The sequence below is a fragment of the Mollisia scopiformis genome (assembly GCF_001500285.1).
Source record: "Mollisia scopiformis unplaced genomic scaffold LY89scaffold_24, whole genome shotgun sequence".
Classification (NCBI taxonomy): Eukaryota; Fungi; Ascomycota; class Leotiomycetes; order Helotiales; family Mollisiaceae; genus Mollisia; species Mollisia scopiformis.
In genome coordinates, this window is record NW_017263604.1 from 259,581 (window position 1) to 284,723 (window position 25,143).

The window sequence follows — 25,143 nt, forward strand, 5'->3', positions numbered from 1 at the left end:
GCCCGCACGACTCACTCTTGCAAGTCAAGCATCGAAGGACACAAGAATGAGAGCGAGCCTTCCATCAAAAGACAGAAGTCTGCTAGAGCCAAGGTACTTCATACACTGATAGAAAACGCGTCTCCTAATTTTCTGACAAGAACCGCATCCAGATTCTACTAGTAATCCTCAAGCAGCTCTCCCAAGAGGATATAGCCGGAGGCTGGCTCTCCAAGCCGCCCGCCATCGCGCATCACAATCCCAGCATTGCGCCTCGGAAGGGCTGTAAGTATTTAGTAGGCCTCTCGACCGGGAGAAATTCTTGCTAATGATGAAACCAGCTTGAGCTTCGATATGACTCCTGTCTCCACGATCACGCAAAGAAGAAGAATCTCGGATCTAGATACATGCGCCACAGCGTGATTTCCCTCTTGCGACCCACAACTTTGGTGAGCCGTCCTCGCCGAAAGCAGAGACCTCCTACTAACTTCGGCCCCCAGTTGAAGGATCCCTCGTCTTCTTCTGGCAATATAGTTGACATGATGAACTCTATGTGGTTCGGTGTTGTCTGTTTGAGCGAGAAAATAGCGTGCCGCAACGCGTATTCGAGGCTATGTGCTTGCTGTCCGTGTGGACCCATTCATACCAGCACTGCTGGCAACACAATCGAATTGCGGGGACGCTTTAAAGCCTACCGGTACCAACTATGTGCCATTTTGGAAGTGGTGAGATGGATATGGGGCGGCGATCAACAACAGACTGCCTTGGGTTGTGGTCACCTGAAATGGGTTGTGCGCAGCCTCAGACAGCAAGGAGTAAAGTTCAGAATTCATCACTTCACGCTCTGATCTCTCAACATCATAGCTTCTCTGTCAAGAGCTTGCCGTAAATATTCTTGATACCAATATTGTAAAGATTAGATAGATGATCGAGGTAGAATACTGTACTCCGTTGCGGAGAGATGGATGAACGTATACCTGTACATTATCTGGGAATTTGTATTGTATCATCTTACAACTTTCAAGACTCCTTCTTAAGTTCAGTGGGATATATCTCGAACGTGTGTTGACTCCTGTTTGCTGATTGTGCCCCTCAAAGCCTACAAGTGACAGTCCACAGCAAAAGAATTTTGTGCCTCCAGTGTTCAACCTCATTGACTCGCTGAACTACCACAAACCTTCCAATATATTGCGTTTTCACCTCTCTCATCTTTCATATCCCTCGTATCGTTCTACAGATAGCAGTCGTCCTCGAAGCTGCATCATACCATATAGCTATCGAACAAGCTCAAAGATTCCTTTCCCATCGCTCTCCGCCTGAAAAACGCCATGGTCGACTCCCAACTCCTCCTTTCAAAATCAGCTCTCCGAGCCTCCACGAGCGGCTCTTTGCGCGAACAGTATCGATTTTCGTAAGGATATGGTATGCTACTTCATTCAGAGAGGCGGCGGCTTCGGTCTTCGTTGAGGGGTCTAGATACACGTTAGCACTTCCTTTCTCTGAAATTGGAATGCTATCTAGCATACAGCGTGATTGTTCCTTATATGTAGTTTCGACCTGGGGAGTGATTTCGTAGATCCGAGTTCGTGACTATGTATGGTCGAAGAAGCTCGTTCTTGTGGGAGTAGATGTAGCCTTACATCTGCCTCTTCCACTACTGGGTTCGTAATGATTACCAAGTAATTATTTTGAGAAAGAGAAAAGGATCTTGTTGGGAGATAAGTGATTTCGTTAGAGATGCATGGAACTTCAATGGAAACTGAACTTCTTGAGGCAACAGATCGCTCTATAGGTCACAAATAAATCAAAGTGTTAGAGATTTCCATTCCCACAGAAGTTGCAAAGTAATGTACAGGAACCCACATAACCTCCTCTCTGATTTCGATCTCTGGATTCATGTAGACTTTGGGACCGAAGTCCGTAATTGACATGTAGTACAGTACCTTAACAGAAGTTCCAAAATAATGTACAAGAAAACAAACACGACCTCCTCTCTGATATCGATCTCTGGATTCATGTAGACTTTCGGACCGAATTCAGTAATTGACATGTAGTGCCTCAAGACCTCTTCTCTCGATTCGTGGCAGACAAGCAACAATGGTGTCAGGAGAGCTCTTCTACCGCGAGTCTGGTACTTGACGACTCTCGGACCGGGAAGAGCATGCTTGAAGATCTGACAATGTAGCTCGGAGGGGAGATCCAGCCGAGTCTTTCCTTCTGAGGAGCCGCATGCCCTTCACTGGGTGTGTCGGGGAATCAAGACGTTGAAAAAATTAGAGTGTTCAAAGCAGAAGTAGACAACGGTGCACACTGGGCCTACCGACAGGCCTGGTTGATGTGGAAATACCATTCTTGTCTCGGCAGTAGCAAAATGCTTATTCACACAAGGAAGAAAGAGCGATCCTTAACAACGACCTAAGGGCAAAGGGTTAGCATCACTATTTATGTTGGTGGGATGACTTACTGACAGCTTCCTCAGGCGGAATTGTTGATCAGTCGTTCAAACGCAGTATACTCTACTAAAGTGGTGAAAGTACAGGTGCGTCTATTAGATGGCATTTTCACCACCCTTTTAGAGTATACTGCGTTTGAGCAATTGCCAGCAGCAGCTTCAACAGCTCCATGATTGATACTTTAGCTGTGTCTTGAGGTGCAGATCTTCTGGGTTTCTTGGACTTGGTCACAAAGGAGGAACTCGGTTGAGCTTTCCGCTTTGGAGCCATGCGTGCCCTCGAGGTTGAGGGGAGATTGGAAGATATGGATCCGACACCAGAGGATCCTACTCTGAAGTGCTTTTCGAGGTGATTCGTGAACCCTTGCGGGTCTCGAAACTTTATGGTGGTGGATTAAAGAACGACTCCCAGTAGTGCGACCATCGAACTCGAATGAGTTCTTTGCTTGCGACATTTGGTTGATCATTGGTTAAATGCCCAGCGTTGACGGTTAAGCGAAGACCAGCAGTAGCGAAGCGGCCTAAACGATGTGAGTTCCGCGATTAAAATTGTATCGTCGGGTAAGTAGCCCTTTCCGTAATCTCAGGAGCGAGCTTGTTAGTTTCGAAAGTGAGATTATCGTCGGGTGAGTAATCTTTCGCGTGTTTTCAGCGGCGAGCTTTTCAAGTTCGAGAGTGAGATGGTATCGTCGGGTATGTAATCCTTTGCGAGTGAGATCGTACTTCTGGGTGAATTGTGTTGGTAATCTTTCGCGGGGCGTGCTTTTTAGTCCTACAATCTGGAGGAACGCGTTCTTCACTTCGGAGTCCAAGCGTATTCTGGTCGACTGGTTAGAGAAGGAGCTTCTCTAAATCATTCAATTGAGGCAGATGAACTCACCAAGGTAAGGTGTGTGCAGACCCTGCTTGAAGGGGTTGGCAAGTTGCGCCTCCCAGGAAGACATTTGAAGCGCGCAGATCGGTCAAGAAGACGCGGCGGTTACGCGAAGACTCTTTGAACAATGGAACGTCTTTGTGAAGATAGCAATATCAGGATGGGATATGGAGTTCAATATGCCTTAGTGGCTGAAGTGGTAAGAGAGGGGATTTGAAGGAGCACGTTTGATGTTGCAAGCGTTGGATTGTGGAAGGGAACGATCTGACCCAAAGTTTGGGGATCGAAAACAAGCGGTTGGACCCTTGTCACTTCCCGTTTACCCGACTACGTAGGCATCTAATGCAGGGGTCTTCAAATCCTTTTGCTTTACAGAGTTGTTTTTTTAAAAGTTTACAGAGTCCTACCGACTTTGGACAGATTTCGATCCATTCCAGATACTGCCGAATCTTAGAAGTGATAACAAGATTAGCACAAGAACGAAGCAAGACATTGGGAGATCATCAACAGCAAGGAACAACAAATTTATGTCCAGAATATCAAATCTTGTTCTGCTGCAATAAGTTTTGGGGTATTTCTAGAACTATACACAGACGCCACAAGACCACGTTGCCACAACCGACGTCCTATCAACATATGGTGCCTCTTCTCACAAAGTTTTTAAAGGTAAAAGCTCACAGACTCTGCCAAGTTATTATTTCTCTTCCTTCTGAAAGCTTTCGTCAAGAGCCAGCAATAATCTATCCAATTCCTCTTGCTTCTCAGCTTGCTCTTTTATGTTGAGTTCTGGCAATTGGCTCCAGAGAGTTTCTAACTCTGTCATCAACCCGTCCGTCTTGGTTTTGTCCTTCGATCCAGCTGGTAAGGGAGACCCTTCAACTGCCAGTGTATCTGATTTCTCGTTCAGGTATCCAGCAGCGATAGCTTTCTTCACAACCGCTTCCGCCGCTTCGATTTTGACTCCGTGTAGCGAGCAAACATCCATGGATCTTCGAGCTTGTCTCGCCATGTGTTTGTAAGACTCGGCCATATCGCGGTTATGGCATAATCTCTGAGTTGTAGAGTCAGTACGATAAAACGAAGCACAATGTTCTGATCTTACTAATAAATTTCTCAGAAGCACAGCAATGGTGACCTTTCCAATTGCTGGAACATAAATGCTAGCATGTTGCTTCACAGCTGGGCCATCAAAGTTCTTGTCACTAGAGAAATTGACACAGACTGCGCCATCTCTGAGCATATTGACGTCCACTTTGTATGCCTTGCTAGGCACTCCGGTGACAACCACATCGCTGAGTGGAAAGCAGTCCTCCAATTTCATATCTGTTTCTGCAACCTCGTGTTTATCATTCTTGATGCCTCGACCTCGAGTAAAGATCTGAACACCGTCCAAGTCGACGGAATATACTTTTGCGCCATCATTTGCAAGAAGAGCTGCCAAGGGTCGTCCAACCACCTCAGACCGATTGATGACAGTGATTGTTTTCCCAAAAAGCCGGTTTCCATATGCCATGATAGTATTGTAAATCTGCAGGTACTCGAGGACTTTGACAACGGCAAGTGGTGTACAGGGAAGGATAGACTTCTGGCCGCACATGGGTATATCGAGGAATCGAATATTCTGGTACATGTTGAAGATGTACTTATGGCTTAGCCCTTCCACGTCTTTCTCCAAAGCTACCAACTGCTGGATGTATTGATCTTGTCGAGGGCTGGGGAAAATTGGATAATAGACAATGATGCCATGTACGTTCTTGTCGGTATTCGCTGCCAGAATTGACTCCTCAATATCTGCTTTCGAGACGACTCGGAGGTCAAAGTCGAAGCCGCTGAAACAGTATCAGCGAAGTCTTCTCAAGACATTGTGATAATCTCGAATTGAGTCAAGGAATGTTGAGAAGGAGCAAAAGAGCGAAAGTCAAGACACAAGCCAGGGATCAGAATGAAGGCAACGATGTACCTCCTGGGGCCTTTCATGGTTCTTACTTGTATATTCTTGTAACTTACAGGTCGTCCCAAGTGAATTTCCACTCATAGTGCGAGTCAAGACACGAAATATACTCACTTCTCTTTGCAGGTCTTCGCTGAATACTCTGCATAAGTCTTTGCATGCTCATCCTCATTCGCCAAAAGTCCAACCAGCTTCGGTTTGTACTCCAACAGCTGCAGATCCTTTGCGACCTCCGCGAGTAAACTCTTCGCAATCGTTACAGCGGACACGACTTTGCAGGTATCCGGAATCGAGGAGGTAGGATTCGAGGGCTTCGGGGTAGGAGCGTTTGGCTGCTGCACAGACGCCATTGTGATGATGGCCTAGTGCAATGCGATTGAAGCAGTTGTGTTTATGGGAAGATTGTAGTGAAGGATAATATTCTAGAGGTGTTCAAGTCATTGGGGGTGAAATATTTTTCTTATCGCTTATCGGGGCCGATGCAATTTACCCCGCGATCTGGACGCCGCTTTACAGGCCATACTTTGCATTACTCAAGCAGCTTGATTGATTGACGTCTTCAAATTTTAGTCATGTCACTACGAAGACACAGAATCACTGTAAGTAGCTTGCCCTATACCCCGCTTGGACATTCGCTATAAGATAGGAGCTGATAGAATGCTAATTGGGTGCCACTTCTAGAACTTTCAAAAACTACACCCCAGAGGTCTTCGTTTGTTCCATCACAAACTTTGTTGTCTGCCTATTCTCATGCTAAAAACATCATGCAAATTTCTGAAAATTACTCCTCATAAAGGACCTGCTACTTTCCTCAACGATACAAGTCAATGGTCGGAAACAAATGCATCACAACTACTGCCACTCCTTTCATCATCAAATCACATTATAAACGGGCATAGTTCTAAACGGATATGATTGCCAAAACCAATAAAGGTCGTTGAAAGTATGTTCTCAGCCATAAGCTCCACGTCACCAAGCTTCTAAATCTCAGATTCCAGGCTGCCAAACCTCAGGCTTCCTAGCCTCAAGCTTCTTAATCTGAGGCTCTAGTGATTCTTCTGCCTCAGAGACTTTCCGCTTATCCACGACCTACTTTCAGACTCGTTAAATCCAGGCTTCAACCTTCTGCTAGGGGCCTTAATATAGACTTGCCCGAAACATCCTCCCTAGTTATATTAGTAGTCTCATTAGCTAGAAAGCCCTCACTCTCCAACAATGTAACAGTTCTATTTTTATCTTGAAACAATGACTGTCACCAGCCTGGATGGACAATTTGTGCCGAACACCCTAAAACAATCCATTGAGAGTGTTGGCCAACTGTAGCTAAAGCTCTTCAAGGCTTCAAGAGCCTATCAAAACAGAAAACTAGAGTTTTCCCAAGAAGCGAAAATTTGAAACAATGGGAGATCTAACATACATGACTATGAGACTTCGTCACAACTTGACTCATGGAATATGCAGAAATATATTTATAATTTATGAAGCGTTTGAATTTTCAACGATGTCCCCAATGTGTTCATCTACGGCCGAAAGTAGGGTTCTAGTAATTCAAGGATAGAAACTCTTGCTTCCTAATCGTTCTTCCTGAATTCTTCTTCTTGGGGTTGTGGTTAATTCTCCCATTTAGGGTCCTTATCGATTGTCGGCTATTGTTAGGTTGGGGTTGGGGTTGGGGTTGGGGGTAGGTGTGCCGGCGGCCGCTACCCCCCTTTTCTCCCGAGGTTCACCCACTACACTGCTTAGCGAAATTGCCGGAATGCCATTTTTCAGCGTGAATATTATTTTTGTGCAATAACGCACTAGCAATTTTCCGAACCTTCACAGAATATTGTTTTTGAATTCCCTTAGATTTTACAACTCCTCTGCCACATTCACTGCTAGACCGCTACCCTTTTTTTTTGCCAAGGTCCACCCGCTACACCGCCCAGGAAAACTGCCAGAACGTCATTTTTCAGCGTGAATTTTATTTTTGTGCAATAACGCATTGGCAAGAGATTGAATTTGTAAACCACGCCACGCTTTGAACCTTCACAAAAGTTTTCCCGAAATCCGCTCTTAGGTTTTATAACTCTCCTGTCACACCCACTGCTGGAGAAACTGCTACCCTCTCAGCCAGAGAAAAAAGCTGCCGTTTTTGACACGCGAGAATGTGACAGCGCTGATCTCTGTCCTGAAGCTCTGCGGCTGTTTCCACGTCACGTGTCCTTATTCCTGTATATATAGCTCTGAGAGCCCCTTTTTGGGCTCTTCACCTTAGTATTCTAAGTGAAGACCGCTTCTACCCTACATGCCGTTCCGTGTCCCGTCACAGAGAACATCAAAATCTAATGCATAGAATTATTTATTTTTCAACGCTCGACCTTATAAAAAGAATTCTATCTTTATAAGTAGTAGAAAAATACCTAGAGAATTTTTCTATGCGAAAATTATTTGGGATTTGTTATATAACTATCAAAAGTTTGTAGATTATTCTAGGATTGCGCACTTGGTCCATAACGGCAACTTTTTTCTCCGGCTGAGAGCTACCCCCTTTTTTGCCGAGGTCCGCCCGCTACACCGCCCGGGAAAACTGCCAGAACGTCATTTTTCATCGTAAATATTATTTCTACGCACTGGCAAGATATTCAATTTATAAATCACGCCACTTCCCGAACCTTTACAAAAGTTTTCTCGAAACCCCCTCTCAGATTTTACAACTACCCTACCACCCCCTTTTTCAGCAACCCTCTTCTTGTCCCACTGAATTCTGCAGCCCTGGAGCCAATGCTATTATGGCAAATGACCGGCAAGACCTCCAAATATGGGTCAACCCACCCGAAGATTTCGACAGGGAAATATTCCTCTCGGGCTATGTGAATGGTAAAAGCATTGATTGGAGACTTGAGACTTAAAGCTAATATCCTCCAGAGCTCGAACTAGGTTCCTATAGGATTGTAGATCTCTTCCGTGATATTAGACCATATGTGGAGAATGACCAGGACCTGTTGGGAATAGCCATTGGTAATTCAATGACACTTAAGGGAAAAAGGGGGCAATTCTGACTATTCTACAGCTTTGTCCTTTCTGCCACAGCTATTCAAACGCCTGTTGTCTGGGAACATTCCTTTCCTGAATTCAGATAGTAGGTCAAACAATAACAATAGCTTCTGCTATACTAACACTATCTAGAGCAACTGATTCTCAAGTGGCTATGCCAACGAATCTCTAACGACGACGATAACCCTACGTTTCGCGCCGGACTTGGAGAGGTTGTTGAGGCTATCAGTGCCATATCAGACTCGGAAGGCTTCACGGGAGAGAACGCTGTGGAAGTCGTTATTTCTATTTTTGCGTTGGGCAAGAAGATGGAATATAAAGATCTCAAGTCGGAAACACGAGCAAAGGTTCTCCGTCTCGTTCAAAAGCTATTCGAACGATACGAATTGCGATTCAACAGCCGGCCTGGAGTCAACGGATTCGTTACCGGCGTTGTGGATCTTGCTCACTTTGAAAAGAGCCCTGAATGCCTCGGCGTTCTCTTCCCGCTATGGTCTAATATATCGAAGACCTGGGGGTCCGAGTTGCAGTCGAAGAAGATTGCAGAGAAAGCCTTCCGTTCTTTCTATAGATACTTTCCTATCGATGTACAACGAAACTATGCACAACCTCCCGTTGCTCCATCCCTTAAGCAACTTGCGCATTTACTGGAGGAGTGCATCACGTCCAACTCTATCTTCGCAGATTTTGCGTTCAAGGCTCTATTGGAAAATCTGGACTCTGTTCAGAGTGCAGGGACCAAGGTAATGACATATACCCGTTGATCCGAATTATTACTAATTGGGCTCAGTTGGAGATTCTAGAGATGCTTCTGTCGTGTACCTCGAAGTATGAGATTGCCATAGTCCAAAGATGGGCCGAGGAACTTTGGAAAAATCTCAAGTACGAGATTTGGCAAGCAGAAAACGAACAAGTGGTCCAAACTTCTTTGAACGTCTTGCACGCAGTTTCCAAGACTCTCGCGACGGAAGATGATGGTCTTGACAACAGCCAGAGCAGCCTGATACGATTCATAAACAAGATCGGCATTGAGTGTAATGGGAAGACTCAAGATTCGATGCAGTGGCTTATTCCGAACGGTAGAATTTTTCATGCGCTTGCCACTAGCAGTCCCCGAGCCTTATATCACATTACGAAGTCGACGATTCCGAAGATTTATGTAAAGTGGCAGGATACTCCTTTAGCAAAGGAAAAGGGGTACATCTTGGTGTCTTTGAACCACATACTCAAGGCGCATCACGGGTATTACGAGCCAGTCCAAAACTGGACTCAGATGTTTGACCAGAACAAATCGAAGACGTTCTCGGCTCTAGAAGCATGTCATAATGAGATCAACTCGATGTACGACGAAGCCATCCAATTGTCCGCCGACCAATGGATCGATCGCAAATCAAGCGTGGATGTTCCGGAGCTATATCTCAACACGGCGAAGTACGAAGATTTGTTAGTCAAATCGGCAATCGAAGGTCTTGCGTTACTTGTTGATATCCCGCGTTTCTACCCTGAGACTACTAGGGCAAAGGTTGTCGAATCTATCCTAAAGATCCACGCGACTACATTACATGAAGGCACTCGACTACAATGCGTATCCGTTTTGCAGGACATCACCACCACTCAGCCAGGGCTTTGGACGAACACCATTCTCTCTGGTCTGTGGGCTGATATACCCCACCAGATTTCGGACGCTCCTGATAGCGCTGGCGATTTTGAAAAGCTAAATGATACTATCACTGCTTTTGAAACCATGGTCGAGATTGGGTGCCATGAAGTTGGTCGAGACAACATCATGTACCAGCCCAGCGACCTATTCGCAGGCAGCGTTTGGCATCGAAACTTCGATGCCTTAATGCGCATGCTACTCCTAAAGTTGGACGAGGTCCTCCCCTCCCACGTCCAGTACGAGTTCGCAAACGCTATACTTATAACCATAAGCAAAGCACTTGGCAAGTTTGAGGATTGTTTAGCCACTGCTCGCTCATCACCTCTCAATATCGAGCCACCACCTCAGCGTCCTGAAGAAGGCCCGTATGATTACATCGTCACGCATTTGTACAAGTCGTTGCACCCGGAGCAGAGAAGACATCAGCGCTGGCAGCACACCACAGAAATTGAGTGGTTTACCTATATCCGCCATTTTCCAAACTCTTCCGAGCGACAACTCGATCAACTTGTGCAGACAATAGGTGAGATCACACTCCAGGTACTTCGATCGAAGTCAACCACGGACGAGAACAATTTCCTATTGCGGTGGAATGCCGACACCGAAAACAACGACTGTAGCGCACTGTCCAGTTTGTTTACGGAAGGCATAGGTGGGTGTGACATGTTACGGATGGATGAATGGCAGATGGACGTCCGCAGAGGCCCAGACGAGAAGTGCCTAGCAAACGTTCTCGCCATGTATATGGTTGCTGGTACTCGACCCCACGTAAGTCCTCTACTCTTCCTAATGACTTATCCTGATATGTCCTAATTGTTCATCAGAACGAACGTGAACTTCGTTTGGACTTTCACAATGCTGGACTTTATATGATGGCCGGCTATATTGGTTTTGATATTCGAGCTCGGTCAGAGTTCCGGGAAGGCAATTTCGATTGTTCCCCGCTCAGTCGACAAAGCATGCTCTGGTATATCCAGTTGATTGTCAACAAGTTCACTTCACCCTCAGAAGATCCTGAAGATTCCCACCTCGATGTTCTTGAGAGATACCTGGCCGAGGCTCGATCCGTCACGGCTGAAGTTCCGATGTCCCCAGAAAGACGTGAACGATTAATGCAAGTCCTGGCACACTACACAGCAGCTGCTCTTGCCGCATTCAAGGACCCACTTATGAACCCTTGTTTCAATCTTATGATCGACTGCCTTGAAGATCCAGCTCCATTCGGTTTGATAGCTGCACGACTTTTCAGAGTCATTCTTGCACCATCCAAGATTTTGACCAGAGAAAATTTCTGCAACGTCCGAAGTGTTGCTCCTCTTTGGGTTCTCACGAAAATCGTTCCCCGCCTTCTCCGCAAATGGAGAGCTGCAGATGATGAATATAGCCAGGCCAACTATCTCATCGCACTCAGTACTCTTCTTGAGTTTATCAACCCCGAGGACTATATCTCCGACCACAGCGAGGAACTTTTGCCGGCAATCCTTGAGGGAACTAGCGTTCGAGGTGATGCTTCAGCTAGGCTGATATATCTCAAAGCACTCAACGAGTTCATTAAGCTTGACCGCAAAGCTGTCGAAGAACACTTATTCACCGTCGTCAACAGCCTGCGGAATCTACTACAGAATGCCTTGAACGATCCAACGAATAACCCGGTGAAATGTCGATTGGCAGCTGTCGATGTTCTCAAGACAATGATGAGTAGTTATGGCAAAGATGAACTGAATATGTTCCGACCTAGGATTGAGCAACAGATCCACCTGGCTTGCTTTGACCTTTCAGCAGAAGTACGCCGCAAAGGACAAGAAGCCCACACGCTTTGGTCCGTCTGGCTACAGACAATGGGTGACTAGTCTTGAGACTAGAATTTAGATCGTGCAAGTACTTTAGACCTGTGCATTTGCGTGGTAGCGGAAATTTGCATATCTGGCTGGGGATAGATTTGGCTCACGGTTGGGGGAGGTTGGGGGAGTTTGGTATTTGTGCTGTCCAAGACGTGGGTTCTGGAGTTACGAGGACCAACATCTTGGGTAGGAAGCATAGCGAGGGCGTTTGCGGAAAGATACCAGGTAGCATAGCAAAAATTCACAGCAGGCATCATACTTGACGAAGGAAGCAAGAAATCATAGTCCATTCCCTGAAGACGCCCGAGCCTTCATGACTTTTATTGCACCCATATTCTCACTGGTCCACACGGTTCCGCTTCATGCCATCTAATTCTTCTTGGGCCGCCCTTTTGACTTGACTGAACCAGTTCCTGCTGCCGTACCACCACTCAAATCATCCAGACTAACACCGGAACTCTCAGCCAGTAAACTCGCCCACTTCTCATCCATACTCTTATTCGCCCCTTCCACGTTTGCGACTTTCTTCTTCTCCACAACCTTTGTCGGGTCAGCCTTTCCAATTACTGACACATTGCTGGCGAACATTTGTTGAAATGGCAATGACACAAAGTGGCCCTGCTTATCAAACCACTGTGTGAACGGCTTCTTCAGCGAGATCGGGTTCGGTACGGTAGGATTGGCTTTGGAGTATGTGGTGATTGTGACGTTGTAAATGGGGACATGTTTCTGGGTCTTAGTCGCAACTTGAATCTTGTCGCCATTCTTATTTGTGCCCACATAGACTGTTCCTTTCTCAACCGCCCAGATCCAGAATGTGAGGGCGCCGTTGAGAATCGAGTATAGGAGGACGGCAACGGCAGTGTAGTACTTGGTGGATTCGAACCCGAATTGGTAGTCCCAGCAGAAAGTGGCCGCACAGATGGCGAAGGCGCTGTAGCCGAGTGCTAGACGGGTATCGGAGAGAGTATGCGACTGGGTGAAGCCGAGTGAGTTGAGGTAGTTAGGTATAGCATCGTCGCTGGTGTTCTTAAGATCTGGGGTAAGCTGTTAGAATATATTCTGGCTTCGGAGCTGCTCCTTCCCTGTTGACTCCTTGAGCTAGATAGAACTTATAAACTTACCAGCTATTGAGTGAACCGATATTTTCTCTGCTGAAACTGCCATCTTTGTGAGTTGTAAAAGTCTCAAAGGTGTCCAGAGGAGGATCTGTAAGATGTCGCGTGGGGGAACGTGTCTTGATCAACGGCGGAACAAGCCGAGCTAGCGTGAAAGCCACTCCAACGTCAAGCTTGAGATCAAGCGGCTCGGATTCAAGCCTCTTGATTTTGGGTTCACAACAACCTTCAATCTCAATATGGCGCAGGTTCCTGTTCAGACGATCCATAGGGATCCCCAGCTATTGTAAGTATTCATAGAATGATGAGAAGTTCAATGAGAATGCCAGGCTAACTTGAAAATAGCTACTGGATTCTCATCCCTATTACGCTTGTTATGGTATTGAGCCTACACCCTCGATAGCCTTCGAACAGACAATTAATATTGGGCAGATCTTGACTGGAGTCCTTCGCCACTATGCGACCGTTTTGATGGCTTCGGCGCCCAAGAGGCAAGATATGCCCACCCTTCGAGAACAGCGATCCTTGATGCGAGGTATCAATCTTCGTGCGAATGCCAACGCAATTTCCCCAGCCTCGTTCCAAGCTCGAAAGGATTATCTCGTCAATGCATATGAGAGTGGAGCTTTCTTAAAGGAGCCAGAGAAGAAGGGACAAGGAGCACCAAATCCAATGACGGATCCTGCGGCTATGGAGGGAATGATGGGTATGATGAAGGGCAATATGGCTATGATTGTCCCGCAGACTTTGATTATGGGATGGATCAATGCTTTCTTCAGCGGTTTCGTGATCAGTATGTATCGAGAGATGTTGGTGTTGAGCGGTGCTAATATGGCTACAGTCCGATTACCCTTCCCGTTGACGATCAAGTTCAAGAGTATGCTTCAGGCCGGTGTTGCTACGAGAGATATGGACCCCCAATGGATGTCCTCCATCTCGTGGTACGTTTTGTGTATCTTCGGGCTGCAGTCGGTGTTCAATTATCTTCTTGGAAGTGATAACGGTAAGCGAGAATGGGGATTTTTGTTTGAGTATCTAGCTGATGAAATTTAGCTGCGAGTCAAATGGCACAGCAGATGGGTTCAATGGGACCAGGTGCGGGAGCTCAAATGTTCGGACCGGGCGTTGACCCAGACAAGCAATTCCAAGGAGAGGCAGAGAACTTGGCCGTGCTGGCGCATCAGTACACATTGGAGGGTGTTGAGGACAGAATTCTCAACACTGTGAGGGTATAATGTTAAAGTTGCATCTAGACAACCGGGCTAGTGCTGCTGGGTTTCAAACTCAGCACTCACTTGAAGCTGTACTACCTCGATCTAGACTCTCCGCTACCTCGTGACGGCGAGCAAAATGAATGAGATTACATGATCCATCCCACCCCTCGAAACCTCAGCTCATGAAAGGTAGGTATATATCCACTCTCTTCCTTCAGCAGGCCAAGTGTTCTGGGCCATTTCTAATTTAAGTTCGGGGTAGCTCGACACAAGTGTGTACATAACAGCTCTCGAGCTCTTGCATTGTCTAGATATGTTGCTTTATGTTTTGCCTGCTGCTTTGGGTTCTAGCTGAAATAGCAGATCCCTAAAGGGAATTTGTCCATGAATCCCACCATGGTTTACACTTCGAGTAAGTTCATTGCATACTACTTGCTGTCACTTCCTGCATGGTCTAGCACAGAGCAGGCTTCTTTGAGAGTTTTCGCCACTCAGTGGTCATTCTCCCTTGCTACGTTTGTCCAAAGTCAGGCCAAGAGGTAACAGATGGGGGGCAAATACACGTGTAGGTGAAAGCCAAGAGCTTCTTTTCTTTGTACGCAACATCCCCACTGCTAGAGTTAACACGTCTCGCATCCCGCACCAGTTTCCTATCACGGTCCATGCTGCACTCAGTCATCCATCCACTAATTCTCGCATGGAATAGGGGCAAGCGGGCAGTGGTCGCTGCGACGATGAGTTGTTGATGTTTAGTCGTCCGAAGAAATCGCTTTGAATAGGGGCCTTTACCGCAAGCGGCACCGTGCAAGCGATGAAAAGGGGGTGAGCTTACATCGCTTTCGAACGCCATCAGATGTAAATGTCAAGCGTTTGACTCCTGATTGAGGATCATGCTCATCCATTAAAGAATATTTGTCCAGCATGTGAGGATTGAGATTTACTGATGATTGGTATCAACAACGTCAATTTTCGGAAGCGCAGTTTGATGGTCCTACTCTTGATATCTGAGATCAAGAACATGGAGCACAAAAGCAGACAAGAAATAGCAGTGTGGGAAGGGTTTCAGGTGACGATTTGAAATTTGGATGTGATGATTCTTTTTCAGCCTGGTTTTGGCCAGTTCTGCAGAGCGCATGTAGAAGAGGGAATCTTGCAAATTAAAACAAAGCGAGCCCAGTACGCCGAACACCACATACCATGCACCAAACAGGTTGACTTAGCGTTTTCTCGTCTTCTTCGCAGGCTCATCCTCGCTAATCTCATCTTCCTCCATCTCATCCTCCGACCGTGCCACATCTCTACTTCTCTTGAGACCCTTCATCTTTCTCGTCTGCAACTCCTTCAGATCTTGTCTGCCGAGATGTATCCTACCCATCTTATCACCCACAATATCCGTAGAGATATTCTTCTTCGGTCTCTCCGCACTCGTCTTTGCCCTCTTCAATGCCTCCTTCATGATACTCTCATCAGCCTCCTTGACTCTACCAACTCTGAAATCCATTCTCGGTCCCATCTCCTCAACTTCCACTCTCGGTAATTTCTGCCCACTCTTCTTCGTCCTGATCAAGTACACTCTCAAATGCACACTCGGCTTGACTTCCTCCCCATCAACAGTATCCCGGGCACTAATAGACACAATATATTGTAATCCCTCAACATCCACCTTATCAGCTGGCTCCCCCTTAAAGAAATCCGTAAAGAAGCTCTTAAGCAACGTATACTCATCGCTAACCGGGCTCTCAAACGGCGTTCCAGCAAATAGCAACATAGGCTTCAATCCCACCGCGCACTTCTTATTCTTGAACTGCGCCAACGTCCGAAATGTCTCAGCATTCAAATACAGCTCCACCATATCGAGCACTTTGTACGAGAATGTTCGGACCAAGGTAATAGCATGCGGACGTTTCTTGCTGGTACTGCCAAACACGAGCATCGACGCATCGTTCTTCTCGGAGAAGAATTCGAGGGAAGAAGCATCGTCGAAAGGGTGAATGGGGTTCTTTTTCGTGAACTTCTTGGCGAGGGGGATGCGAAGTTGGAAGAGATCTGTGAGGGCGTCTTGGACGACTTGCGAACAGGTTGTACCGCGGAGGAAGAGGGTGGTTTTGGGGTTTTCGACGGCTTTTGGTGCTTTTTTGTCGAGAGCTCTTTTGGAGCGGGCATTGCGGGGTTTTCTAGGAGCAGATTAGCAATCATATACGGAGACAAATAGTTTGCATAAGATCATACATTTGTCGCAACATCTTATCGTTGTGGTTGTTGAATTGGGAGCTTGGAAGTTCATGCACCACAATGTCTTAAAAAGTTCATGTCGAAAATTCCTAATCGATAAAAAAGTTCTCACCAAATTTGGACTGGCGCACGGCTGAGCGCTGCTAAAGTTCGGGGCGAGGCTATGAAAGTCCAGTTGTGGACCATTTCTTCACTTACCCTTGATTACTCCAAACCTCCCATAATAATTAAGAAGATTCAGATATACCACCAAAGTTCTTAGTTGATTGTAAAATTACATCCAGCCAAAATCTCCAAAGTGATTTAATCACGTGCTAACCAAGGCTTCACATGCGAAATGCAAGCCGCGCCATAATCCCTGCTAGCCAGATCGTGGGGTACGAAGAGACATCTGAACTGCCTCGTGCCGAATCCATTCCTCCGACCAACATCTGAACAATCACTTCACAACAAATTCCCACCTCCAAGCCTCGACTCAAACCCTCAAAATAAGCACTGAACTTAAGCACACAGATGTGCATTCAACGATAACAATAAATCCCTCCACAGTGCTTCTGCACGCTTGCAAATTCGCGCTCTGAGTTGCCTCGGCTCGAATCCGGCATAATGTCTGGAATCGAAAATCTCCAGGTCTGCAGTTCTCACCCATCTGCGCCAGCGCATATATACTGATACGTGTGAATGATAGAGGGCACTCGAGAGTATTATACTGAATCCCAAATATGCCGATTACCTAGCGATTCTGAAAGCAGCGCGCAATGGCGCCGTCTACGGTGCCAAAGTCCGGTTTCCACATGCGCTGGTGTATGTCCTACCTCTTTGCTCGTCTGCGAGTCATGCTGATGCTGTTTGGGTTGTAGTATGATATTTTTGTTTAGGTCGGGGACGGTGAGGGAGAAGTTGGCTCTTATCTTCCGGGCTACGAAGACGCATGCGCAGAACTTGGCTAAGTATGCGATGGTGTATAAGATTACAATGCTGGTTTTGAAGCATATGGGCTCTACGCCGGGGAAAGAAGGGAAGTTGGATACCTTCTTTGCGGGGTTGTTGGGTGGGTACTTGGTGTTTGGACGGAGATCGAAAAGAGGACATGTTTCTTCTGTTAGTAAACAGATTGTTATTTTTGGTGAGTAGGAAGTTTCTGCCTTGGTGGACTGCCTTGGTGGACTGCCTTGGTGGAACATTGAGACTGATGATAGCAGTGTTCGCACGTGTGTGTCTAGCTGTGGCCCAACTCTCGATAGAACCGGCGATGGGAATCATAAAGGACCCAGAGATGACGAAACGAATAGCGCACGACGCATGGCCAGTGTTTGCAGCATTAAGTTGGGGATCGGTGATGTGGCTTTTCAGATGGTACCCTGATACAGTGCAATCGGGACTCAGGAGTAGTATGGACTACATTTATGTTCAAAGCGATCATTGGGATAGCTTAAGGAACTTTTTGATCTACAACAAGTAGAGAAGGGTGTCGAGAGATGGATTGACGATGAGATGCTCTTCAAAGAGTCGACGCAGCGGTCCCAGATGAGTTCTGGAACGACGCTGGCGTCAAGAATACGCGACAAGTACGAGAGAGACTAGACGAGAGGTTTTGGTGCATTGCATATTACGGCGTCGGTATTTGCCAGGCCTTGTAGACTAGACGAACTACTTACCAAATGAACTATTGGTTGATAACGCAAACTTAGGGCAAAGCTTCATGTTCCAGAGTCTCCCCACCAACATTTGATTCTTACTCTCTTCCAAGATCTTATTTTTGTAGAAGAAGAACAGCTCTCGAAAAAGGTATAAAAATTAGATTCGTTTCCTAGATCAAAAATACATCTCACCAGCCACAATTGTCAACTACTATTGCGATCCACCAATCATTCAAAAGTACATGATTCACGTTCATCTAGTAGGTAGTTTCAGCTACACTACCTTGCCGACACAGAGAATGTCCTTCACTCAGTCTCTCCCGTGCATGGATATCGGAATTCCTCAGGGTTTGTCCCTAAGATTATAGATTCAGGCCATCTTGATCCGAAGGCTCACCTAGACTCATCAAAGAATGTTGATTCGGAAATCCAGATCCAACCATCGCAACCGCAGCATCGAGCACGATTATATCCCACTTACAGCGGCAAGGGGAAGGTTTCCAGGGGTCGTATAAACTGAACATTATCTAATGACAAGGAGCACACTTATTTCTGCGCCAGAAGCGGATCAGCTCTAGGCCCCGAGAAAGCAACACACCACTTTTTGTCCCTTGCTCCAGAGCTGGGAACGAATTCAACCTCAATATCATCATCAGGCTGCTCCATAGCCTCAGCTTGAGAGGACTTGGCAGTTGACGGTTTTACCCAGATACCTTTCGTCGGCCGGACATCAAAACGCAACAGCAAAGAAGTAGCTAGCAGCAAGATCTCGCTCGTAGCGAAATGGCGTCCGGGACACAACGTCGTACCTCCACCAAATCCGCGGAAGGCGACTGGGCTGAAGCGCTTTCCATTTTTGAGGAAACGCTTGTGGTAGAATTCGTCAACGTTCTCCCCCCATATAGCTGAGTTGCTGTGCTGGGCCCGGGCCGACATCATGATTAGGTTGCCTTTCTTGAGTAGGTATTTATTATCTAGCATATGGTCTTCTGAGACGACGCGGACTGAGTTTGCCATTCCGTGGTAGCGGAAGACTTCGTGGTAGGTGGAAAGCAGGACTGGACATGAGTTGAGGATAAAACTTAGGTCGATTGTCGAGATCCCATCTTGGTCCTGAACGGCTTGGAGGACTTCATTTCTGCAATCTTCTAGGACGATGGGGTCGCTGAAGATGCGGAATACCACCCAGAAGGCGGTGAGGATGGTGTTGGCGACGTTGTTAAAGACGGTGCCGAGTAGAAATCTCGGGATATCTTGTTGGGGTATTTTCTGTTCGATGCAGTGCTGTACGAATTGTTGGATGTAGGACGATCCTTGCTTATAGCTGCCATCGGCGTAGTATTTTGCAAAGCTCTTGACGAGCTTTTCACGGGCCTGTACCGCGGCTTTGAAAAATAGGTTCTGTGGTAGAATGTCTAGCATCATGAACATGAGCGCTGGTGATATTTGCTGGTGGGAAATGTCAGTCAATGAAGTCTTACTGTCCAATTGAATACTTACTGCCAAGCCTTAAGATTTTGGGCATCTCGCATCGGGTTCGCTGGTCCATACACCGCATCCGTAGTAGCACGCATGATCTGCTTCCCAACCCACTCATACATATTGACGGTCGTCGGAACTGCGAAGCGATTCAAAGCTTCATCGAAGGCTTCGAAAGTTTTGCTACTCAAACCGTCCAGTGCTGAGCCCTTACTCATGGTGGAATGAGTGGCCTTCGCCATGCCGTTGACAAACCCGTGCTCGGTCACTAGATCGTGTTCAAGGACGGCAACGGCCTCTTTGCTTGCGCCCATGGCAGCCTGTACTGCTTTGACTGAAATGGGCGCGAATATGAGCGTGCGCCATTGTCGTTGTACAACAGGAATTAGATCCAATGAATTGATTACGTAGATGCGGACTCCGGGGATTCTAAGAGTGTAGATAGGCAAGTTTGAATGCCGCTTTCTGGAGGCGAAGTCAGTCGGATTAAATTTCTGGGGAAACGAGTAGGGTTTCTACTACCTCATATGTGGGTAGAAGTCCATACTCCATCGTATCATGCCAAGTATGGGACTTATGAAGGGAATTGAGCTGGAAACTATAGGAGGCTCCTTGCTGTCTTGGGTGAGGTACAAGAGCGCCCAAAAGAAGATATACGTCGCTCCGATACCGCCCAAAGCTGTTACGATCACTGCGTTCGACATCTTGCAGCCTTCACATCAAAATCGGAATATTATAACCAAAATCGGAATATGGTTGATTCGGACTGGTGATGCATTGGTGACGCTTGAGCTTTGAAATTTGAGATTGTTGTGTTGCTAGCCAGGATGCAGTCGCGAGGCACAGCAGCCCCTTTTCTGGCTCGCCTAGCATTTCGCCCCTCTCACTTCCCTGATACGGTGTCAACAACTAATTGTAAATTCTAGCAATTTCATGATGTGGGTTCTTTCGGACTTCTGAGTAAGAAATTTGTCCTCCAAATTATTGAAGCACGATTTCACGCCTTTTTTTGTTGTCCGATTCCTTGGCAGAACTTTGAACTTGCCCAAAGCTCGAAAACACTGCAGAACTCCGAAGTCGGATTGAAGTTCTATACTCTGTGGAGCATTGTACATTGTGAGAGTTTAAGCAATAGAAGTAGTTCATTCACTCGAACTATGTCTGTATCCTACACCAAACGTTGAAAATACAAAAGTCCCAGCAGAGCAGAGATTCTGACTTCGTTTGAAGTACTATGTGTACAGAAGTGAGACGAGATACCCGCACCAACTCAAAGCAAATACAGTACAAACAGTGCCCTTCTTCCACACCATCACACATCCTTAACAGCCACACACCGATCCTCCTTCTTGATCTCCAACTTCAAATTTACCCCTCCTTCCTTTTGCCCGTTCTTCCCTCCAGTCCCCTCCCGAAACGCATCCTGCACACACTTCCACCAATGTCCCAACCTCTCACTCCCCACCCCACAACACTTACACCCCTCCTCAACCACAAAAACCACTTCATCTAACTTCTCAAACGCTCCCAAGACCAGAAACACCCAATCTGGACCATGGTCTGCAATTCCTCCATAATCTATCCTAACCTTGCGGACGTTTTCTCGAGGGAGAGAGGACGATGAGAAGGATTTCAGGGCCGAGGGACAGGAGAAGGTGAAAGTTGCGAATTGGTAGTAGAGGAATGTTGGGATGTCGAGAGGAATAGAGCGGTAGAGGGGGTTGAGAGAGTGGAATGGTGGCATCGAAGTAGAAAGAGGGTTGGCTTCCTTGTACTTTCTGATGGAGGTGCATGTTACGTGCTGAGGTGGGAGATTAGCAAAGAAGTGGGCGAAGCAAAGTAGTACTCCTTCCCAGATCACGACTTGGAGCTATCTTAGGTCACGTCTGGAGACTGCGGGCTCCAAAATCCCATGTTTCATCCAGCTAGAACCCATGATAAAGGTATCAGAGTTCAGAGTATTTGGAGGACGCCAACGGACGGCTTCCTGTAGCTTGGTCGATACGAGAGATTTGATATCATTACATTAGCGAAATGGTTCCAATCCAACATATAAGGACGGCCTAATCCGTTCCGATCTCATCTAGGAGACGTCTGTTTTGAGACGCATTATGACGAGTTGTATCAAGTGGATTACTTGTCGTGTCGTGTTCGCTCAAACCGTGTTCTCCAAGTCTTTACTTTAAGTAGAGTGACGTTCCCTTCTGACGGTTTGGCTTTTTTTGTTTCATAGAAACATTCTCTCTCATCACACTGGTTCACACATGTTTTATTCCTTGTTACCTGTTTGCTACAATTCAGTCGACGCAGTCATCACCGAGAGGCAGACCTGTATAGCTCCCACGGAGAGTCAGGTAAATTCTCATCTCAAACTGTTCTCCTCCCAGTCATTCGATGCCGCCCTCGGACGTTTCCGGACGTTCAATTTTCAACAGTACCTTCATTTGTAAATTAAGGCATGCTAATGCAGTTCATAGAATGTTCCCTATCGGTGCGCCATCTCTGACAGGTAAGATAATATTCGAGTCAGACTTTCATCTGGAAGGTGTTTTCCTCAACTCGGAGATGGGAAGTGACCAATTATGGCGAACGCCGTCTGGTGCCGTTAGCTCCTGCTTACGTACTGCAGATCCACTTCTTCCCGGACCACCCGGCCGGACGTCTTCTTGAACTCCCTTCCTCTTGAATTTGTTATTTTCAAGATATTGACTGCAAGATCTCGTTAGAATATACGTGGTTAATAATCAATCTGTAGTGTCTTTCTTATCTGTTTGAATACTTTTTATCCACTGAATCAACCGGCGTTTACTCTGCTCTGAATTCCTCCAATCATTGCGATCAGCTCTCGTCCGGCCGGGTCCATGGCAAGTGCATCTTCGAACGATGAGAATCGGCACACCGTCAATGAAGATGGGGTTCATGGTGGAGGACCTTCCGATACGGTAGCCAGTCAGACGCCTTTGTCGTCTCGGCCATCACCCTCATTCCGGGCTTGCATAGCATGTCGACAGATGAAGGCTAGCTACACTCATGATCCAATAACTTATAGTATACCCGCTGATACAATGAACAGATGAAGTGCGAGGGTGTTGAGAACCCACCTTGCATCCGATGTCGAAAAGTGGGCAGAGAATGTATCCCCCAAACTAACACCAGAAAAACGTCGAGAACCCCGCGACTTCCAGCCCCACGACATATTACTCAACCATCGTCCCAAACTACAACAAACCCGTATGATTTATCTTCAAAATCATCCTCCCAGCCAAGCTCCCTTACATCCCCTTCCGACACACGTGTCCAGACAAACTTAGTCAATTCTCGCCGAGGGCCAAATACAGTACCATCTCATCTCGTCCCGCCCACGAGAGAAGGTGGCGACGCTGTGAGACTTTCTCTTTCTCAAAATGAAGTTCTCACAGAGCTTCCGTCCATCTACTCGACCCCACCAATAGATACAGTCATGGAAGCAAATTCTGGTGCAGCATCTCCACATATCCTGCCCTCATTGTCTCTCCGGAAGCGGAAGAGACAGTCAGCAGTCACACCAGAAAATCCATTTTTGCTTAGTCCAGCACAATCATACCGTGGTGAAGACGGTTTGGGTATCAGCAGAAGAGATATGAAGGACATGATTGCTCTGTGGGTCATTTCATCAGTTCAAAAAAACTCGGCTTCCAACATTATCACCAGCCTAGCTCTTCATTCCTTGCGTCTACTTCTCCTAACGTATTCCCAGATTCCAACAGAGACACGTGCCGTACATTGCAGTCTTCAGAGCTCAAGAATTCCAAGATCTGGACTATATCATAGACCACGAACCTAGATTCGCCTATGCGATGTGCTATGTCACCGCACGATATCTCCCGGGTGGCAAAGAGATTCGGGAGGCTCTCCTACCAGAAGTTTCTCTCATTCCAAAAGACGTATATACCGCAAAGGTTGGAGTTCATCATGATGACGATATGTGTCTTCTCAAGGCTTTGACGGTTTTGTATGCCTATGCTGATCTTACCCCACCATCCCAAGCAGCACGCCCAAGTGGCAAAGAAAATCTGCTGTATTGGTCGCTCAAGTCCGCTGCTGAGATGTATGCCTTTCGATTGTCGTTGCATCGTTCAATCCAGGAACTCAAGCTTGACATGGCAGCAAATTCAGGCAACATCTATACTACGAAAAGTTTTCAGCGTTACACATATTGGTTATTCCTCTACAGCATGAGCCATTACTGCTCCCTTGTCACTGGCACTCCCCCAACAATGCGAGTCGACCTTTCGATTCGAGCGATATCTGGATTACTTGACCAACTTGGCAGATATCCCGAGTACCCAACGAATCTTTTTGGAGCTGTGGAGATATACCTCATATGGGAACAAACGTCAACAGCTCATCCACAACTAGGAGAGTGGTGGTGCTTACCCGATCCGACAGAGCGAGCCAATGAAGACTTAACAGAATCGTTGTTGAATGAAGCAGACAGGGCAATTGATGAATGGTATGCCAAATGGTGGCCGTACATGTCATCCGGTGAGTCATTACGGTAGTATGTCGATGTTGATCACAGCTGACTCTGTTTACAGAACCTCGTGGGTCATTCCTCGATTACCACGGTCGCTTCACACGCTTTTGCCTCGCCAGCTATGCTATAAAGTGTCTCAGGATCTCATCGGAAGGTCTCACCCAATTACAGCGAAGCCAATTGCAAAGATGTGTATCTTGCGCAAACCATGTCCTCGAATTTCCCCTTACCCGAGGGACTATTGAGAAAGACAACCTGCGATACGTGGATGATGCTGCCTGTATCATCGTGTCCTTTTGTTGCGTCTTTCTCCTCTCAGCCTGCCAGGCTTTTCCATCGGAACTTGTTAATGTTTCTGAATGTTTGGAGAACGTCACTGATGCTGCTAATCTTATGGTCGAGTTAGCGATCAATCAGGATCACAAACCTCACTACCAGGGAAGTTTCCTATTGAAGCGTGTAGAGACTTTGAAGGCAGCTTTGGAAATGTCAAGATTGCATGAGCAGCATGAGCCAAATGTCACAGACAATTCAGACGTAAGACTCTCACCCGCCGCTACGGGAGAGAACTCGAAGTTACTATTGGAAGGGTTCGATCAGCTTTTCCATGAAGATGGTCTCTTTGGGCTCGAGCCGATCTGGGACTTTTCGATGCTCTTTCCTGGAACATGAAACATCAATCATCAGTTCACAATAGTCCATCATTCTGGGAAGGTCTTGGACTTTGCGAAGTACCTTACGTCCAGATACGGCTTGATCGTGACACCTCTCCAAGATTTCGGACGAGCACGGATGCTAGCAGTAGAAACAGATGCACGACTCCAGCAACGCAATGAGCTCGGAAAAATAAACGAATGTAACGTTGTACACCAAAGCTACTTCTTTTTCGAGACTCGTAAGGTCCCCTCGTTCCACTTGTGTGTCGGGTCGAATTGCTATGAGTAAGACGGTCTACAATTACTCCACACCCTTGATTCTCTCTATGCTATCTCGAAACTATCTACGAATAGAGACTGTAATTATGTTTCTTGTCGCAGATTTTAGGCAGAGCCGACATGTATCAAGTTCCAATTCTGGTACTCACTATTCGTGTAACTCGCGAGCAGCGGAAAACGCCTAGTCCAACTACTTCGAGCTCACCGGAAACTCTC

The 25,143-nt window shown here is 46.7% G+C and overlaps 9 protein-coding genes across 9 annotated transcripts; 4 read left to right on the forward strand and 5 right to left on the reverse strand.

Annotated features, from left to right (window-relative positions):
* Nucleotides 1–1,820: 1,820 nt before the first annotated feature.
* On the reverse strand, nt 1,821–2,270 carry LY89DRAFT_689025 (uncharacterized protein; the record flags this gene model as incomplete). Its single annotated transcript, XM_018215830.1, has 1 exon — nt 1,821–2,270. A coding segment is annotated over one exon (150 nt), but the record flags the coding sequence as incomplete, so codon positions are not given.
* A 1,564-nt stretch (nt 2,271–3,834) lies between these two features.
* On the reverse strand, nt 3,835–5,684 carry LY89DRAFT_625493 (NAD(P)-binding protein). Its single transcript, XM_018211078.1, has 3 exons — nt 5,371–5,684; nt 4,408–5,134; nt 3,835–4,356 (listed from the first exon to the last, which is right to left on the reverse strand). Exons 1-3 carry the CDS (start codon nt 5,604–5,606, stop codon nt 4,000–4,002), a joined length of 1,320 nt encoding a protein of 439 aa, XP_018065438.1. The 5' UTR covers nt 5,607–5,684; the 3' UTR covers nt 3,835–3,999.
* A 2,194-nt stretch (nt 5,685–7,878) lies between these two features.
* LY89DRAFT_689026 (uncharacterized protein) lies at nt 7,879–12,108 on the forward strand. The gene is made up of 6 exons (XM_018215831.1): nt 7,879–8,115; nt 8,164–8,256; nt 8,309–8,377; nt 8,425–9,035; nt 9,083–10,720; nt 10,777–12,108. The coding sequence occupies exons 1-6, from the start codon at nt 8,028–8,030 to the stop codon at nt 11,800–11,802; spliced, it is 3,525 nt and encodes a 1,174-aa protein (XP_018065439.1). The 5' UTR covers nt 7,879–8,027; the 3' UTR covers nt 11,803–12,108.
* On the reverse strand, nt 12,078–13,015 carry LY89DRAFT_786737 (signal peptidase-like protein complex component). The gene is made up of 2 exons (XM_018223016.1): nt 12,918–13,015; nt 12,078–12,830 (listed from the first exon to the last, which is right to left on the reverse strand). Exons 1-2 carry the CDS (start codon nt 12,958–12,960, stop codon nt 12,163–12,165), a joined length of 711 nt encoding a protein of 236 aa, XP_018065440.1. The 5' UTR covers nt 12,961–13,015; the 3' UTR covers nt 12,078–12,162.
* Nucleotides 13,016–13,107: 92 nt separating this feature from the next.
* On the forward strand, nt 13,108–14,315 carry LY89DRAFT_654768 (uncharacterized protein). The gene is made up of 5 exons (XM_018212314.1): nt 13,108–13,197; nt 13,257–13,290; nt 13,344–13,704; nt 13,753–13,914; nt 13,965–14,315. The coding sequence occupies exons 1-5, from the start codon at nt 13,151–13,153 to the stop codon at nt 14,144–14,146; spliced, it is 786 nt and encodes a 261-aa protein (XP_018065441.1). The 5' UTR covers nt 13,108–13,150; the 3' UTR covers nt 14,147–14,315.
* An 896-nt stretch (nt 14,316–15,211) lies between these two features.
* LY89DRAFT_625504 (Brix-domain-containing protein) lies at nt 15,212–16,585 on the reverse strand. The gene is made up of 2 exons (XM_018211079.1): nt 16,355–16,585; nt 15,212–16,299 (listed from the first exon to the last, which is right to left on the reverse strand). The coding sequence occupies exons 1-2, from the start codon at nt 16,366–16,368 to the stop codon at nt 15,342–15,344; spliced, it is 972 nt and encodes a 323-aa protein (XP_018065442.1). The 5' UTR covers nt 16,369–16,585; the 3' UTR covers nt 15,212–15,341.
* Nucleotides 16,586–16,782: 197 nt separating this feature from the next.
* On the forward strand, nt 16,783–18,015 carry LY89DRAFT_786740 (peroxisomal membrane protein-like protein). The gene is made up of 4 exons (XM_018223017.1): nt 16,783–16,987; nt 17,046–17,161; nt 17,218–17,483; nt 17,560–18,015. The coding sequence occupies exons 1-4, from the start codon at nt 16,964–16,966 to the stop codon at nt 17,817–17,819; spliced, it is 666 nt and encodes a 221-aa protein (XP_018065443.1). The 5' UTR covers nt 16,783–16,963; the 3' UTR covers nt 17,820–18,015.
* A 299-nt stretch (nt 18,016–18,314) lies between these two features.
* Nucleotides 18,315–20,243, reverse strand: LY89DRAFT_625508 (cytochrome P450). The gene is made up of 3 exons (XM_018211080.1): nt 19,999–20,243; nt 19,498–19,941; nt 18,315–19,477 (listed from the first exon to the last, which is right to left on the reverse strand). Exons 1-3 carry the CDS (start codon nt 20,178–20,180, stop codon nt 18,544–18,546), a joined length of 1,560 nt encoding a protein of 519 aa, XP_018065444.1. The 5' UTR covers nt 20,181–20,243; the 3' UTR covers nt 18,315–18,543.
* Nucleotides 20,244–22,936: 2,693 nt separating this feature from the next.
* On the forward strand, nt 22,937–24,664 carry LY89DRAFT_739303 (uncharacterized protein; the record flags this gene model as incomplete). Its single annotated transcript, XM_018220450.1, has 3 exons — nt 22,937–23,115; nt 23,213–24,000; nt 24,054–24,664. The coding sequence occupies 3 exons, from the start codon at nt 22,937–22,939 to the stop codon at nt 24,662–24,664; spliced, it is 1,578 nt and encodes a 525-aa protein (XP_018065445.1).
* Between the last annotated feature and the right edge of the window lie 479 nt (nt 24,665–25,143).